The 19,242-nt window shown below is 41.3% G+C and overlaps 1 protein-coding gene across 6 annotated transcripts in view; it reads left to right on the top strand.

Annotated features, from left to right (window-relative positions):
- The window catches only part of Tnrc6a (trinucleotide repeat containing adaptor 6A), a 164,795-nt gene that overhangs the window by 70,840 nt on the left and 74,713 nt on the right, over nt 1-19,242 (top strand). The window contains exons 1-3 of one of the 6 annotated variants that reach the window (XM_040755000.1): nt 12,846-13,254; nt 13,590-13,637; nt 17,035-17,104. The exons of 3 other annotated variants lie outside the window; for them this stretch is intronic. In XM_040755000.1, the coding sequence (XP_040610934.1) occupies nt 17,085-17,104 (20 nt within the window). In that variant the 5' untranslated portion in view covers nt 12,846-13,254; nt 13,590-13,637; nt 17,035-17,084. Of the gene's footprint in view, nt 1-12,395; nt 12,470-12,845; nt 13,255-13,589; nt 13,638-17,034; nt 17,105-19,242 lie in introns of those variants that run through there. 2 more of the 6 variants (XM_040754980.1, XM_005064452.4) reach the window with 2 other exon arrangements.

Below are 19,242 nucleotides of genomic sequence, written 5' to 3'. Positions count from 1 at the left end.
GCATTTGGGGTTGTCTGGCCTGCCTCGGATGACTCAGGAGCAGATCGCTCCGGAACAGCTCTTGCTCACTGGCCCCCACACAATCCATTTCCTTACTGAAGCTGAGGCTTCATTGCATCTGTCTCAACCCTGCCCAGCTCTCCTAACTTTCCTCTTTCAAAGCCAGGGCCTGCTATCTCATTTGCTGCTTTCTTTCCTTATTAAGACAAACAAGAAGAAACAAACTGCTGTGCATTGAGTAACTGACATCTAAACAGATCCTCCTGTCCATTGTTTGTCCATCTGTCTGACTTACAGAAGATGGCACTGCTCCTGCCTGCATCATCATCATCCAACATTCATCTACCCCTGCACACTCTCTCACTCTTCTATAAGGAAGCTCCAATCTTGAGCCGGTATGAAGGTTTAGTGAGGAGTCAGGGTACACACTGATAGTCTGAATGGCCAGCAATTAAGCCATGTGGTAGAAAGAGAGAAGCCATCTCTCAGAAATGTTCTCTGATCTCTGCACTTGCACCATGGCATGTGTGTGCCCACACACATGCATACAAAATAAAAGAATAAATGTAAAACACAGGTAAGAAACTTAAATCTTTTATGTCCTCTAGTAACGGCCCCTCTCCCTCTCCTCTGCTAGCCTAGTTACCTATGGTTGGTGAAAGTGTATGCATGTGGTTTTGTTTGTTTGCTTGTTTGTTTTGAGATAGGTCTCACACATAGCTCATGCTGGCCTGAAACTTGAAATCCTCCTGCTTTAGGCTTCTGGGTGCAGAGACTAGCGCCATGTGCCATCACGCCTATCTCTATTCAAGCAATCTTTCTGCCTTCTTACCAACACAGCTCTGTTAAACCTTTCAGATCATACCACAGCAACCCAGCATCCCACTAAACAATGCCGCAATGTTTGGTTGCCATTTCTGGCACTAGCTTTATTGAAATATAATCCACAGACCCTAAAAATTCACGCATTTAAAAGTATGCAATGCAATGGGCTTAGAGATATTCATAGGACCATAAGCACAATTTGAGAACATCATCACTGCCATCACCCCATAATCTTCTAGTCTCCTACCCCAAACCTAGATAACCATTAATTTGCTTCCTGTCTCTAAGGATTTGCTTGTTCAGAACAATCCGTGTAAATGGAATCAAGTAATAGCAATGTAATCTTTCCTGTTTGGCTTTCTTTCACTTAGCAAAATGTTCCCAAGTTTTATCCTCATGATGGTATAGACCAGTTGTCTACTGGTTTTTATGGCAGATAACCTTATTGAACAGATATGCTTCCCGTTTGCGTTTCTCAGCTGATGGACATTTGAGTTATCTGTACTCCTTTCTGACTGCTAGAAAGAAAAGTGCAATACACATTTGTGTGCATGTTTTTGAGTTGGCACACATTTTCCTTTCTCTTGGGCACACACCTGTCATTGGTAGCTCCAATGAAAATTCAGTTTGGGCTTTTTATAGAGCTGCCATTCCCGTTGGTAGATCCTAATTTCCTCACATTCTTGTCTTCACTAGCTGTTAACTGTCTTTTTTCACTACTACTGTCCTAGTGATGCAAAATGAAATTCTGCTGTGGTTTTGGTCTGTATTTCCATGATGACTCTACGGCCTTCCATCTTTGCCCAAGGTACTGAACATCTTTTGATGTTACATCTTCCCTGCAGAAACACCACATAGCTTCTTTGTACATTTAAAACTTTGGAGTTATGTGTCTTTTTGCTACTGTGTTGTACAAATTCCTCTTTTATTTTCCACATGCTAGTCCCTTACCAAAAGCATGATTTGCAAATATTTTCTCCCATAATACTATGTTTTCACTTTATTAGTATTTCCTTTGATACATTCACTGTCTACTTTAGATGATGCCCAATTTACCTTTTCAGTGTTGTTGCTTGTGCTTTTTAGTGTCACATCTAAGGAATTATTGCCAAGCATGGGATCATAAAGATTTATGAGCCCAAGATGGTAAAGGTCTAAGTTTTCTTCTAGGAGTTTTGTAGTTATTAGTTTTCATCTCTGATTCAACTTGAGTTAATGTTTATACATTGAATTTCTCCATCAATTTAAGATCAGCTTATTTTTCATGAAGAATCCAGCTGTGATTCCTATATAGATGGAACCAAATAAATACATTTGTGGAGTTTTATTATCTTTTTTTTTGAGACTTGGAACTGGATTTGTAGACCAGGCCGGTCTTGAACTTTCAGAGATCCTCTTGCCTCTGCCTCCTGAGAGTTGGGATTAAATGTGTTGTGTCACCACCACCCGGTTGAATTTTATTATCTCAACAACATACATACACGAATATATTTTTGTAAACACCCATACTCACATGAACACGCACACATGCTCATACATACATACACAAAACTTTTTCAAGAGAAAGAAGGAAGGAAAAGATCCAATAATCTCCTTCGGATACTCATCCCAGTGACTAGCCGAACTCCCATGAAGCCCCAGTCTTAAAGTTTTCATACCTAGCACAAGAAAGATGGCTCAGCAGTTAAGAGTGTGTACTGCTCCTACGGTAGACAGAGCTCAGCTCCAAGAACCAGCATCAAATGTCTCATAACCACCTGTAATTCCAGATCTAGGGGATCTGATGACCTTCTCTGCCCTCTGTGGACATTTATACTCACATGCACACACTCATGCATGGGAACAAAGAGAAAATAGAGATAGCCTCCCTACCATCTTGAATTGGGTGATAACTTTAAAAGTAAAACCTCAAAACACACACACACACACACACAAAGTACAACTTAAAATAACTACAGAATATTAAAGTATCTAGACCAAGTTAAAAGGCAGACAACACAAAGTTTAAAAACATTGACTGTACGTAGCTCAGTGGCTGACTATTTGCTTAGCATGCCTAACATCTAGCGTTCAATTCCCAGGACAATCATTTAAAACATTGAAAAAAAGTTTAAAGTTTACTTAAATATAAAGTTTACTAACTAAAAGTAAAAAGTAAATAATTAATTAATTAATTAAAATGTACAATCCATATCATAGACAAAGAGGCAGCTGCTTTAATATCATAATTTTAAAGGCAAAATAGAGAAATTTAGATTATTTATAAATACACACACAATATAAGTTGAATAAAGAGCTTGTTGTGAAGACATGAAAATCTGAGTAAAATATGGTTGTGGCAGAGCAAAACATAAAGTAAGAGAATGGATTGACAAGCACTCCCCATAATGGGAAAGAAGAAAAAAGACAGGTGTGTTTCTAGTGGCCGGAGAAGATCTGAGATAGTTCAATTCCCTCAACAAACTGATAATACTATGTTTGACCAAATATCCTATTTCTATGAGTCTCTGCCACCAATGTTTCAAATACATCAACAAATGTGTAAGCAGAAGAAATTTTAGAATAATTGCAAGCTAACAGAAAAGTTTGAAGTACCACAAAGAGCTCTTTCTCCCTGAATCAAAGGAAATACATTGCTGACCATCTAGAAATATATCCAAATGCATGCTTCATTGCTTTGGGGTAGAGTCCCATTTTATTTCCTGAAAGTTGGAAAGTTATAGTTGGTCTCTCTACAACTACCAAAGTCAAGAAATTAACACCTCTTTTAGCCTTACAATTGCAAATTCATACAGAGGACCCAGTTTACAATCAAACATTGCTTTTTAATGTTTCCTTTCTCCTCTCCACCTCCTACTCCCTTGTACTGGCTGTAGAAACCAAGGGCTTTACTCATGTTAGGCAAATGCTTTGCCACTGAGTTACACCCCAACCTAAAAAATTCCCTAGCCTGGTGGTGGTAGCACATGCCTTTAATCCCAACACTCTAGAAGCAAAAGGAAGCAGATCTCTGTGAATTCAAGGCCAGCCTCATCTATAAGGTGAGTTCCAGGATGGAGAAGCCCTACTTTGAAAAAAAATCCCTAAATTGCTGGCCTTCAATACTCTATCCTCCTCTGTAGCAATCTCCCAAGTAGTTAGGATTTTAGGCCTGCTTCACCAAGCCTAGCTTTGGTCTTCTTCGGTCAGCAACAGTTCCTTCATCTTCTCTTACTATTTAAAATCTTGGCACTCTAAAAACCACCAACTTGCTCTTGGAAAGTTTAATTTGTATGAGATTTGTGTGAGCTTTTCATGATCAGATTCAACTTGTACATCGTGAAAGACACAGGAGTGATGTTACATTTTTCTCTTTGCATGTCCCTGGGATGCTAGACTCATGTGTGCTGGACCCAGTGATGCTAAGTTTGATCAGTTCATTGAGATGGCATTTTTTCCCTTTTAGTTTATAAGCAATTTGTGGGAGATATTTTAAAATTATGTAAACACCCTGTTTCTCATCAGAGTCTTTTTGAAACAGCTTTATTGATTCACATATTAAAAGTGCATAATTTGATGAGTTTTGACATATGTCTACAGCTGTGAAACCGTCACCACAACCACGATAGCAAATCTATCTGTCATCTCCCAGCATTTCCCCCTTTTCTTTCCTGCCATCCTTCCTTCTCATCCTTTCCCACACTCTTCCTATTTGTAGGCAACCACTGATGGCTTTTCTGTCACTACGGAATAACTTATGTTTTCTGAAACTTTATGGTTTGAATCATCCAGTCTTTGTCGACCCCTCCTCCCAGTGTATCCTGGATCCTGTCACTGTGAGAACCCTGAAATTCCTCCATGCTGTGCACGTCAGCAGTCAACTCCTTGCTGATGCACACCACCCTTTTATGTAAAACTCACAGTTTCTATGCCTTGGTTGGGTTTCATTGATTCATTGATTCATTTTATTTTTCTTTGTAAGAGGCACAATTTTGTTTCTCATAGTTCTGGAGCTTGGAAATTTCAAGGTGAAGACGATTGAAGGTTTGGCTAGGACTGCTTCCTGCATTCCCAGGTGCCACCTTGTTGCTATTTCCTGGAAGTAAGAAACCATTGGAACATTCTTCATCCTCGTTCATTAACAAAAAACAGAACAATTCCAGATTACCGTCTGCCATTGCAGGGAACTGAAGGAGGCAGGAACTATGGCTCTGCATTTCCTCAAATTAGGTGAAAAAATACTGTTGCATCTTCAAATATTTCATCGATTCCTTTGTCCTTCAGTCTTCCACAAACCATGCATTGGAGCTTCTTCCTTGGTGCACTGAGGATCTGCTCCATTATATATTTAAAAATTCTTGTTACATGTATGGGTTTATTTTCTTATGTATTATGAGTGTGACTGTGACCTCCCCCCACACCTCATGTGCCATAACACACATATGGAAGACTGAAGACAACTCAGTCAGATCAAACTCTGGGTTTCAGACTTAACCTACTGTACCATCTGGCCACTTATTTGTTTACTTATTTGGGGATGGGGAAACATAACAAGTCTCAGCATTCGTGTGGAGGTCAGAGCACTGTCTGTGGGAGTCCAGCACATTTGTCTGCAGAATCCTCTTGCTGGTTCTCCATTACACTTTTCCCTGGGCCAATTAGTATATTCTTCCCTGACTATTCCATGCTCTCTGTGAGCATACATCTTTTTTGTTCTGGCCTTTGAGCGGTTTTTACCCCCAAGTTTCGAGATGTCTCCTGGCATACATGTTCTTAGCATGACCGTCATCGAGTCTGTGGACCATCTATCTAGTTCTCTCTTACCTGTACTCTAGCCCAGGGGTTCTCAACATGTAGGTCATGACCTCTCTGGAGATCAAAGGGCCTTTCATAGGCATCACCTAAGACCATTGGAAAACACAGATACTTACATTATGATTCATAACAGTAACAAAATTATAGTTAAGAAGTAGCAACGAAAATAATTTTATGGTTGGGAGTCACCACAACATGAGGAACTGTATTAAAGGGTTGCAGCATTAGGAGGGTTGAGAACCACTGCTCTAATCTGTGAGCACTAGTTGTATTGCTCCCACAGACTCTGAACTCTGAATTCAGAGGCCAATCTGATTGGGTACCCTTCTTGCACCACTGGCACAGTGTGGCTGGTCCTCCAATGCTACTCTAAAGTGGCTGTAGAATTTGTGTCATTTGTTTCCAGTCTCTCACAGATCACTGTCTCCATTGCTTGATGTTTACTGCTCTTAAAACCGTTATCTCATAATTTTGTCTGATATTTTTTTGCTTGTTTTTGGAGGGAGGGGAAATATCATTTTAGTTAATCCTCTTTGTTGGAATCATCAAACTTTGAATACGTGAATAGATTTTATGAATATACTTATCTATTTATAGACATAATTTCCTATTATGTTGCTATAATCCTTTACTATCATAATGCATTTTAATGTTCAAATTATCTTCAACTTGGTCAGGAGGCAAAAACATCACTAATGTAAAACACTTAACACAGCACTTCTCTGCCAAAACCTGTAAATTGGGAGTAGGAGAGGGTAGCCTGGATGACAAGACAAAGGACATTACCAGAGAAAGGAGGGAGCAGCACTATGACTTTGGCTGTAACTGTCTGAGGGACCTAGTCAAAAGAGGAGGTACCCATTTGATGCTCACTAAAGCCATGAAGATGCCTGGTGGGTCTGGTGGCAAGCCATATTATTAGTGAAAAAAAATACTGTTGGCATGTGTAATACAAAGCAAAATAGCAGTTGAAGAAACCAAGGGGAGGTCAAGAGGAATCCTGTTCCTGCCAGTAACCCTGATGGTGACAGACAACTGACTGGCAGAAGGATGATGCTCCTTGACACACATTAAGGAAGAGAAGGTGACATTTGTTCTTCTTTAGTCTACAAATACCTTTGGTTAAACATTTGGGCCTCCCAAGCACTAAGCTAACCACTGGCAATACAGCAAGTGCGGTGGACCTGATGTGTCAGCGGTGGCTGGATACAGTAAGTTGTCTCATGAAAGTATGTGAGGTTCCAACCCTGGATGCTCCAGTTCTTTAGAGGGCTGGGCTCACACTTCAGTAACAGAATGGTGCCAATTACTCTTCCCACTTGACTCATGTCTGTATTCCGATGAGAGTCAGAGAACCTCAGGGAAGGTTTGCAAAAGAGACAGCATTTGAACTCAGCTTTGAAGTGGGATTTGTGAGGTAGACACAATGGGGAGGAAAGGACTCCCATTCACAGGGAAGAGCATGTTCAAGTCACAGAGCCCCTGAAAGACACAATAAACTGGCTGTAGTTCAATGTTGCTGATCATGAATTAGGGACTCTGAGAAACGGGGCAGGGTGGGCTCTTGAAGGCATTTTATGCTATATGATGGATTTCAGATGGCCTTGTATAGAATGGAGCTATTCAAGAATGTTTAGCCTTCAAGTCATTCAAGAGCATTTAGCAGCAGCGGGAGTGCATCCGATTTACTTGCTAGGGAAACCACTCTGGAAGCAATAAGGATATTTAGATGAAGAAGATAAGCAAAGGGTAGGAAGATCATTCCTTCATTAGCAAGCATTACAAAGGGCCTAATATGTAGGCATTCTGCTACATGTGGATATTTGAGGAACAGGGTAGACGTGTGCCTTGCTCTCCCAAACTTTACAGAGAATCAGGAGACTCAAGGAATAAACAGATGGCATAGACGTTTCTTTACAAATGTGATTAATGCTATGGCAAGTCCAGAATAGCTTTGGAGTACGCGCTTAGGAGCATCAAAGTGAGTGAAGGAAAGTGAAGAGATGGAGATAATGCAGGCTTTCTGGAACAGAGAGACCGGAGCCTTTTAGAAAATGAAAGACTGAATGCTTGAAACAAGATGAACAAGGGAGGTGACAGAAGGTCATGGCTACTGCTAGCATTGGACCATGGTAAAGATATTAGACGTGGAGCCAAGAGCTCTCAACACCTTTGCGTTATTGTTATTATTATTTTATTTCAAAACAGGGTTTCACTAGAACTCACTCAGTAGACCAGGCTGACCTTGAACTTCCAGAGATCTGCCTACCTCTGTCTCCCAATTGCTGGGATCAAAGGCTTGTACCGCCACTGCCTGACTGCCTTTGCATTATTTTAAGATGGATAGTAAGATGATGATGGTGTTTTTATTGAAAATAAGCATCCAGGCTGCTGTATGGGAATTGTCCCAACACACTACAAAAAGAACGACCATGGGCACTGCTGGAGACCGAGAAACCATGACCCTTCACCCACTTGGGAATGCAAGTGGGCACAGATTATTTTGGTAACATCTGGCTGTTTCTCATACAATTAAATATGCATGTATTCTGGGATGCAGCAATTCTAATCTAATCTAGAGGTGTGATAGTCAGCTTTCTTACTGTAACAAATACCTGAGATAATCTACTTAGAATAAGAAAAGGGTTTTGTTGTTGTTTTTTCCAGTTCACCATTTTGGAGGGTCGAGTCCGTGATCAGTTGATCCCATTGCTTATGAGCTTGTGGTTCAGAGGATACTACTGCAGAGTACAAGGTAGAACAGAAACACCTTGTGGCTGAGAAGGCAAAGAAAAAGGGAACAGGGGTTCCCACTAACCCTGTCAAGGACACACCCACAAACAATTGAGGCGCTCTTACTATGCTCCTAAAGACTCCACCATCTCCCAGTAGTGCCATGCTGGGGGAACGTCTTTACCACGTGGCCTTCCGAGGGCATTTATAACTTAAACTACAGCTCTAGGTATTTATGTAAGAGAAATGGAAACATGCCCAGTGTTGTTGCTAACTTCTCTCGGGGAAATGCAGATACATGTCTACTCATCCCAGATGGGGCATCTTCCACAGACCAAAGTCATAGCGCCACAGAAGGTCAACTTGATGAGCCAAGTTTACTGGGTTACTTACAGGAATGTGGGTGAGGAGTTACAGGAGCAGGGGTAACATCACTGAAAAACTCACCCAGGCCTGGACAACCAGTAGGGAAAGTTGCACCTGGAAGCTCCCAGAATGACCACACGAAATTCCTTTGGTTAGAGTCTTTTCTCCCCATCAATTGTTTCTTGCTGCTAGAAAACCTTGGAGAGAAAAGTTATGAGCCTTATGGGCTTGAGGAGTTTCCTTCCTCCCTCCAGGATGGAATGTTTCAATTCAGATAAAATTGCCCCACAAACGTCCACCAGTGCAGGGCATTTGTCGGTGGCGCACGCCTTTAATTCTAGCATTCGGGAGTCAGAGGCAGGTGGATCTCTGTGAGTTTGAGGCCAGCTTGGTCTACAGAGTGAGTACCAGGACAGCCAGGGGCTACACAGTGAAACTCTGTCTCAAAAAACCAAAAAAAAAAGTCCACTGAATAATAATAGCCCCCCAAAACTGAAAACAACTAATCTACAGGAGGATGAACAAACAAGCTGTGGTAAATCTATTCAATAGAATAGTACCCCAAAAAGGAAACAAATTTGGTAATACAACAATGTAAATGAATCTTAGGTTTGTTCAGCTAAAGAAGCCAGACAGAAAAGGGTATATACTATGCGACTCCATTTATACGACCTTCTAGAACGAGCATGCTGACTTAAGGTGATGTAAACTGGAGACGTAGTTTTAGGGGACCGGTGTATGGGAGAGGACTGTGGAAACAGACTGAGGAGAGGCACGAGGGGACTTTCTTGAGTGATAGAACTCATTTATATTGATTGTGGTTGTGGTTATGTGAATATATTTGTCATAATGCATAAGGGTTTTCACTTTAAACGGGTGAATCATATTTTGTGTAAAGTATAGCACCATGAGGACAAAGAAGAAAGAAAGGGGTTGGGAGTTTTCAGGGTATACTAGGGAGTGTCAATGAGAAAAGAGAGGAAGAAAAAAACTAAGAAGATAATTGTTTTCTGTTTGCTCAGAAGTTGTCTATTCTAGAGCAATGGTGTGTGCAGCGTAATTTCAATTTTAAAGGTGTAATTGACTAGACCCTGCTATGTCAGTCTTTGTGTGGGACATAGTTCCTACATGGAGTTTTCAGAGCATTTGCAAGCAGAGTGACATTTTACTTCCTTTTAGTTACTGTTTCTCTTTTACAGCATATGTATGTGTGTATACATATATGTACATATTGAAAGTGATTATATTTGGTAGAATGATTATATAGTAGATTATATTATCTATAATCACCATTTTGAGACACCAAGGGCTTGTATTTATAAAGCATTTATCATCAAATAGGATGCAAGGTCTAATGCAGTTAAGATCTGCAATTTAGTGGTTAGGAGGAGGCTTTGGAGCCAAACGTTTTATATATATATAATATATACAAAATCTTAATCATCCATTATTTACATGATTTTTGGGAAAGTTTATCATGCCTGTTGGCAAAGGGGGTGTAATACTCCTACTTCATTAGGCTGTACAAAGACAGCAATTAGTGACTAATTAGTATCTGTAAAGTACTTAGAATAGTTTGGGATAGCACACATTAAGTACTGAAGAAATTATAATAAAGTGATGTAAATACACTCTTTCCATTCTTTCTTTCTTTCCAGGAAAGGTTATCCATGTTCATGTGTCCAAGTTCTTTCTACTTATTACTGTGGAGACTTTCCAAATTTGAAAACAATTATTGGGGATGTAACTCAGTGGTATATTGCTACTTAGCATATACTTTTGCTATGCTCAGCATTGCAAAAAATAAATTATGTGTATGAGTGTTTTATCTGTGTATATGTGTGTGCACCACATATGTGCCTGGTGCCTGGAGAGGATATTGGATGGAATTACAGACAGTTGTGAACCACCATGTGGGTGTTGGGAAATGGAACTTGGGTCCTCTGGAAGAGCGCCAAGTGCTCTTAACTATTGAGCTGTTTCTGCAGCCCCCATTGTGGTTTTTGATAAAGAGGATGAATTAATCCTCACTTTCCAAATAAATAATTTGTGAGTTATTAGTCTAGTCATTTAGCCTTCTCAGTAAGGCAAGGAAGAGAGAGTGGAGAAAATTCATGTTGAAGCAACCACAGGAACTGAACAGAAAGAAATGCAAGTAAACACAGGAAAGGCCCTGTCCTAGCTTGCTTTCTATTACTGTGGTGAACGCTGGAATGGCAAGCAGCTTGGGGAGGAGAGGGTCTACTTCAGCTTACAGTTTACAGTCCATCATATAGGGAAGTCAGAACAGGAACTCGAGGCAGGAACGTGGAGGCAGGAGCTGATGCAGAGCCATGGAGGATGCTGCTTACTGGCTTGCTCCCCATGGCTTGTAACCTACTCCCCACTCCCTCCCACCATGGTTCCTCTGTGTAATAGCTCTGGCTATCCCAGAACTCACCTTGTAGATCAGGCCGGCCTCGAACTGAGTTCTACCTGCCTCTGCCTCCCAAGTACTGGGGTTAAAGGTATGTGTCACCCCCCAACCCCGCCCCAGCCTATATTCATATACAACCTGGGATAGCTTGCCCAGGGGTGGTACCACCGTCAGTTGAGCTGAGCCGCTCCACATCAATCATTAATCAAAACAATGCCTATAGGAAATGCCCACAGAAAATTAAAAAGAAAGAAGAAAGAAAAAGAAAAAAAGATGCCCACAGACCTGCCTACAGGCAGTTTGATGGGGGCATTTTCTCTGTTGGGGCTCCTCTTCCCAGAAGATTCTCGCTTGTGGCAGTTTAACAAAGAAACTAACCAGGATAGGTCCTACTTAAATTTGAGGCTGGGGATATATAGCAGAACACTAACATTCAGGAGACAGAGACAGGCAGATCTCTGTGAGTTTGAGGCCAGTCTGGCCTACATAGAGTTCTAGGCTGGCTAGGCTACATAGTAAGACCCGATCTCAAAAAAAAATTAAAATGTAAAAATTACATCTTCATACTTTGTAATTTTTTTTTCAAAAAATGTTTATAGGCTCATAAAATTAAAAACACTAAAAGAAGAAAATTGTATAACAGCAATTAACATTTTGGTTCATATTTTAATTCCTTTCTGGGCACTCATTCATTCATTCATAGCTTATTATAATACATACTTCTCCCAGAGCAGAATCAGTCACACAGCCTATTTCATGGGAGAGACTGGAGCAGTTCTAAGCTATTTGAAGGACTTAGGATAGTAAAGAGCAAAAGGAAGTAATCTGAAGAGTGAGTTTTCTGAGAAAGTAAAAGGGAACAGATTTTAAGTAGAGGAGAAATTTGCAGATTACATGAAGCCCTGTATGTACTGAACATACAAGAATATATGTATCTATGTGCATTATAGTTATGTCTTTATGTATTATATTGCTTCATCTACCTAGAAGTTATGTATCTATTGTATTTACATTCAGGTATGTGTCTACCTTGTTTTTTTTTTACAATTATTGTAATGATTGCATCTTCATGTATTATATTGCTGCATCTTATTGTATCTATATGTAGATTTATATACTTTACAGGTATTTATCCTACAGTACCCACAATTGGGTGTTCACATATTTTTCTGAGAACTAGTCTGGAATCTGCCTTTTCATTCTTTCATCGTAACGAAGTCCCTAGGCCGGTATTTCCCACTCCATCTTTTCATGCACTTGCAAGCGGCTGCTTTTAATGCTATCTCATATCGTCGGACTTTGTGGCTGGTTACAGTTTTCAGCCTTTCCAGTGCTGTGAGTTATTATCTTGATGATGAAATACTTAAAAATGATACCCAAAATGATTAATTTGAGCAGAAATCGAGTGAAAGTGGAATTGCTGAGTCAAGGGTGTGTAAAATTTTGAGGCGTAAACTCGTATTGAAACCGCACAGCGGGCCTCAGGTATGCATTTTTCACCTGAGGAGGCGAGGCACAAGCAGAGAGGTTAAATAATCTGGCTCAAGGTCAAAAGTAATTAGATGTGGGTGAATTTAAAAACGGCGCGGGCTCCTCTGGCAGCGGCAAGGGTGGAATTTGCGGTTTGGTGGATTTTTTTTTTAAGGCGTGTTTCTGTGAGGGAGGGGCCGGGCAGAGGGGAAGGAAACTTGTGTCGCAGTAAAGGAGGGGGAGGACCGGAGTCAAACCCAGGGCGGCCTAGGCGACAAAGGTCTGTCGCTGGCCGGGCCCGAAGACGCTCGCGGGGAGCCTCGGAGTTCCCCGACAGCTCCGGCGAGGTCCCGGCAGCGCCGGGCGGTTGCCAAGCGTCTGCTCTGTCCAGCAGGCCTAGTTGCTAGGGCCTCCATCTTGGGGGCCCCCCAGGGCTACCGCGCCCCCGGAAGGGGTTGCGAGTGGGGCATTCACTTCCGGTCTGGGGCCTGCGGCGGCAGCGGTGGCGGCGGCGGCGGCGGCAGCGGGTCGGTGTAGAAAATGGCGCTGGTGCAGCGGCTCGGGCTTGTCCCCGTGGCGCTGCGGAGGGCTTGAGGCTCGCGAGCCTCGTTCCCCGCGCCCCACGCGCTCGTGCACTTTACACACATGAGGTGAGCGGACCGGAGGGGAGTCTCGCCCGGGGCCCGGAGCCAGCGGACGGCACTGCCCGAGGACCCTTCGGGCTGCGGGGCGGCGGCTCGGGGCAGTCCCCGGGAGCGCGGGCCTGGGTGGGAGGCCACGGGCGGCCCGGGAAGCTTCGACCCCGCGCGGGCTGCGGCTCTGGGCTCGACCGTCCTGGGCTCGGAGGCCCCGCAGCGCTGCAGCCCGCAGCCCCGCCCCTCCCCCACCGCGCGGGCGCTCTGCCGCAGAAGCTCGGTTTTCACGCGCATCCCCTCCCCCGTTTCTTTTTTTTTTTTTGTTTGTTTGTTTTTGTTCCTTATTTCAGAGAATTGGAAGCTAAAGCTACCAAAGACGTAGAGAGAAATCTTAGCAGGTAAGATGGGCGAGCCTCCAGTCTCCCGCCCCCTTTATAATCGTGTGTTTCCCCTCTGCTTCGCCCTTCCTGGGTTTACAGACTTCTCCCCCTCCACCCCCCCATCCCGTGTCATTTGCTTTCGCACGCAGGGAACAGACATTCGGGAGAAACGGCCTCAGGGGATGATGCATGGGGGGGGGCATTGCAGGGAGATGCGTAATTACGAGTGTGTTCGTTCTTAAAAAGAAAAGCAAAAGGCAGTTCTTGTAAACTTAGTTAAAGCATTCTCACCCTTTTAGAATTTAATTAGGGGACTTGTGCATTAATTACTATTGTAAATGGTTGCAGGCATTGTGTGACTCATGATTGAGGCGGCCCTTATGGCGGGCTGTCAAACTGTTTTGGCTTCCCCGTTATTACTTTGTAGCTAAATTGTTGCCTTTATAAAAAGATACTATGTGCTCCCATTTTTTGCTCTCTGTTTCTGCACATTGTAGTCAGGCATATTCTGTTGCATTGGAAAGAGTTTTGTCCTTGAACTTCATCAATCGTAAACTGCGTTTTGTTTTCCTTTGAAACATTTTAGTCTGTGCTCATCGTGTGTTGTTTTTATCAACTGGGAAAGTAATTAAAAATTGTTTTCAGTAAGTGATGGTAAGCACTGGTACCTGAAGCATCAAATACTATCGCCAAGAGGAGGGTTGTTTTTTGTCCCCCACCCCCAAGTGATGCATTTCTGGAAAACGTTTAGTTTTATTGAGCTGTAATTGCTTCAACATCAGGGAATTGCACTATACTTAAGTCCTTTTCAGATCCATTTTAAAACGGGCTTTTCCTTTCCTATTCACTGTTTTGCATCATATTTAGACTCAGAGAAACTTGAAGATTAATACAATCTAGACAGCTTCATTTGTTTTAGGTCTTAATATGGCTTATGTTTGTTTATTGGAAGTTCTAGACTTATGTTGTGGTTATTAACACACTTGTAATTGCACAAATACTTTTCACCATGTAGAATTGTTCCAAATTTCTAGCTCTTTGAATTTGTTAATCTGTTGGGGTGACTGTTAAAGAATCTGTTCTATTGGCAAAGGAACAGTATTGGCTTACCCAGTGAGAGGTTTTCTGGAACTCTAAATAATTATGGAATCATTTAAAGGGACATTAAAGCTGTTTTCAGTGGCTAAATAACTGTCAGCTATATGGTTAAACAAGTTATGTTGTCAAAAACTAGGAAAGAAATAAGATATAGAGCCAAACAAAATAGATTGAATTATTAAGGTGTAATTTTAGGAACTGTAGGTTTGGGGTCATTTTCTCCTTCCAGTTTTATTTTGTCAGACATCCACATAGGTCTTGTGTCCATGAGGGTACCTAAAACTTAGGTAAACATTGAAATACAAGCATGATTTTCACTTATGATTGGGCAGAACTTGGAATCTGTTCTATTGGCTTGTTGGCCTTGTGTCAGAGTTTGAATTCCAGCTCTGCCATTAAAGTGACCTTGACTCTTGGCAAGTCACTTGGCCTTTCTGTGTCTAATCTATGAAATGAGAGGCTTGGTCCTTCCAGTTACCCAGGTCTGTTAGGCCCCTTGGGTTACATAAAAAAGAATCCAGTGCTGTCAGTGTCGAAAGAGGGCATGTACAATCTGGTAGGGAAACTATATAATATGTGCGTAAATACAGTAATACAGCGTAGTTGATATAGGAGTCAAAAGGGGATGACTTTCCACTCATGTACTTGAGGCAGTTCAGTTGATCATAATATATGAAAAGAAAAATAATGTAATTTTAAAGCAGAGTGTCCATTAAGAAGGGACCAGTTAAGGTGCTTAGAGTAGGGAAACAGGTAATTAGATTAGATGAACACATGCTCCTTTTTTCCCAAGAAAAAGAAGTATCTGTCTTTACTTATTAGTACCCTGCTCAGGAAGTCATGGCAGGTAGTACACCCTAGTAAACTGAGCATTTTCTAGGTTGGTAAACTTACCAACTGTTCATCATCTGCCTGCTGTACCCATCCAAAGACTTTGCATGCCTCCTCACCCTTGAGAGGTTGGGTGGATTAGGTGTTCTTAGCTTTACATATAAGAGGTTTCAGGTACAAAGAGGTTAAGTAACTATAGAAGGTCTTATACTAGTCTTTGCGGGAGTCATCAGCCTTAATGCTGAAGGTAAGGGGCTTCTCTTTGAAAAATTGAAATTATTAGTTTTTTTATGTAGAACCCACAACTGCATGCAATATGTTTATCTTGGAGTTTCTCACCATGGACCCTGCTTATATTTTGCACCAGCTAGTTCACTCTTTGAGGACTGTCTTTTGTAATGTAGGATGCCCAGCATCTACCAGGAGTACGTCCTACTCTGTAATGATCAGAGTGTTTTCAGATTCTGACAAAGATCCATGGGGATGGAAGGTAGGGATGGGAGGCATCTCTGGAGATCTTGGTTCAGGTTTTGAACATGAAAAGTTCTAAGTATATAAATGGTGCATCATATAAGCATCTTGGAAGCTCAGTAAATCTAGTATGTGTGTCTCCAGTGTGGAAGCTCTGTTCTGTGTGTGCCAGGGTTGTGTTGCCATTCTGCTTTCCTGAGACAAGTGGCAAATCCTAACCAAGACATGCCTGGTGTCTGGTGGCAGTTAAGCAAAAATGGTACAAGGAATATATTTAGCTAATCATTAGGTTAGCTAGTTTTTAAAATTTATTTTTGTTTTTGAGAATTGTCTCACTCTGTCAGTACCGTGTACATTCAAAAGAGGGAGCTATAGTGTCTAGACCAGGGTGATTACTACTGGAGTGGGATTTAGGAACCAAATTCATTTTGGCCTGCAGAGAGGATATTAGAACAGTAGACGTAAAGACTCAGAATCCAGTAAGCACACAGGAATTTGGTCTAGCAGAAATAGCAACTAGCTAATCAAACTGTCTTAAGGCATGTGATGTGGAGAGGTTTGAATGTCAGGCTAAGAACTTCTACATAATGTTTAGATGGTGTAAGGGGCCCCCGCTTGCCTTCTGGTAGGATACCAATGTGACAGGAAACTCTTCTAGCCGAGGAATTGTGACCAGGTATGGTTATGGGCATGGTTCTCTAGGTAAGAGTTGATGAAGACCCGCATGTAAGTGGTGGTAGAGAGAGGTGAGAGAATGGGATACCAAGGAAGTGGAACCTGGGATTTCAAAGCAGGTTAGTTGTGAGGGGAGTTCTCCATTTAGGGGAAATGAGAGATTGACCCAGCCTCCAAGTGAAATAGAAATTTATGTGAGGAGAAACAATGGTAAGTTACAATCACCAGTTTAGAGGGGAAACAGAAACCCTCCATTAACTAGTACAACTCAGTTGATAAAAGACAATTTAAAAAGTTGGTTTTTTTTTTGTTGTTTTGTTTTGTTTTGTTTTGTTTTTAGGGTTATGGGTGTTTTGCCTGCACAGACGTCTGCACACATTGGTCCCTGGTATGCATGGAAACCAGAAGAGGTAATTGGATTCCCAGGAAATGGTGTTAGAGATGGTTGTGAGCTGCCGTGTGGGTGCTGGGAATCCACCCTGGGTCCTCTAGAAAAGTAGCCAGTGCTCTTAACTGCCAGCTATCCTTCCAGTCCCCAATGATTAGAGTTTTGAAAGTATATTTCGAGGCTATAGTTACAGAGTTAGTGAATATTCAGAGCTGGATCTTAAGGTATCAGCTGGTATCTTACTACTTTTCAAGTGAGAAAATTCTGATTGAGAGATAGTCTCCAATGATAGAGCTAGGCCTCTAACAGGCCTTCTCACTCCAATTCTAGTGTTTTCACTGAACATTAGATAGAATATAATGTACATTTCTGCTATTTGGACAGAAAAAAACATTTATCTAAATGTATCTCATGCCCATTCTAGTGATTTCTGTAATTTAGATATATTGTGTAGGAAGATGTTAACATAATTTGTGAAAGTGATCCCTGCTCCCAAACCAGCCATTAAAGGCCATTGCATAGAGAATATTAAAGGTGCTGTAAACCATATAGCGTCTAACCTGGGACACTTTCAATTGAACCATGAATGTCTGGAATAGATGCTATGTCACAGAGCCCAAGACAACACGAGAAGGCCTGGGTATACGTCTCTCTAGAGGTTATCTATTGTTGCCACTGATTTTCTGTTGCTTAGGTGAAAAATCATTCTGGTTTTGTTAGGCTTTTCTGTTGCTTGCTCTGATGTGGCTTGTAAGCTAGGCCTCTTTCTTAATTTGGAGATTACATGGTAAACTAGCTGCTTAGAATAAGTAAATACAGATGGTGGGCTTAGCTTAAAACTGAAACATGAACATCATAAAAAGAATAGTTTATAATGTCTTTAGAATTTTGGTGTGTCAAATATGTCTGAAAGTATAATTTAAAAGGCATAAAGTCTTTTTTGTTTTTTGAGACAGGGTTTCTCTGTATTGTTTTGGAGGCTGGCCTGGAACTCACAGAGATCCTCCTGCCTCTGTCTCCCGAGTGCTGGGATTAAAGGCATGTACCACCAACGCCCTGCTTGGCATAAAGTCTTTTACAATTTCATTTTATGACAACCCAAAAGTATTGCCCATGATTGGAAATACTAAAATGGAATGTGTTACATGTATTTCATTCAGTCTGGACTAATCTTAGTCCAAATCAAGGTAAAGTCCACCTAGTTTTCATTAAAGAAATCATTTGAGGACTAGAGAGATGACTAGGCAATTAAGAGCTCTTGTTGCTCTTGCAGAGGATCCAAATTCTATTCAAGTTCAGTTCTTAGAACCTGAGTTGACTGACTCACAATCACTTGTAACTCCAGCTCTGGGGGATCTGCTAGCCTTTTCTAGAATCCATGGATAATTGCACTCATACGTGCACATACACACATAATTAAAAATAAAGTTAATCTTAACAAAAAGTCTTTTGAGACCTTAAGCAAAGTACCAAAACTAGGGTAGCAGATACTCCTACTTTTCATAATTATTTTTTCATTACACTCTAACCCCAAAATACAGCATTATGTATTATACAGTAAAGAGGATCTTATACATAACAGTCAAATGATCAAACATAGAATGTTTATACTATGGTTTGGTTCATATTCATTTATTTTCAAGTGTCATGGTGAATTTTCTTTCCACCATTTCTTTTTTTAATTATTTTATTTAAATAACATTTTGTTGTTGTTAATTATACATACTGACCACAGTTTCCCCTCCCTCCTCTCCTCTTGGTCCCCTCTTTTCCACCATTTCTTGATCCAGGGTTGCATTAGCTGTTTTGTCTCTGAAGCTACCTTGCTATCCTTTTTGTGACAATGCAATTTTTTGACTAGTTGTTTTGCATAATTCAGTTTGGGTTTGTCTGATCTCTTCTAAATGATCAGATAGAGGTTAAATCTTCTTGGCTGAAATGTCTTACCAGTGGTGATGGATGTCTTCTCAGCATATTCTTGCAGATGTTCTCCTTGACCATCTTAAAGGAATTTTCTGTAGTATTATTCAGCACTTGCACCTTTATGCTGACCTAGTTAGTGTTTCTTTCATTATAGGAAATGCTATTTAGCGTAAACTGAAATCCAAGTATTAAGAGCACAGAAGTTACAAGTCTACTTTAAATTAACTAGTGGTTGTG

Source organism: Mesocricetus auratus, unplaced genomic scaffold, assembly GCF_017639785.1.
Source record: "Mesocricetus auratus isolate SY011 unplaced genomic scaffold, BCM_Maur_2.0 Super-Scaffold_4256, whole genome shotgun sequence".
In the NCBI taxonomy this organism is placed as follows: domain Eukaryota; kingdom Metazoa; phylum Chordata; class Mammalia; order Rodentia; family Cricetidae; genus Mesocricetus; species Mesocricetus auratus.
This window is presented reverse-complemented; position numbering and strand designations above follow the sequence as displayed.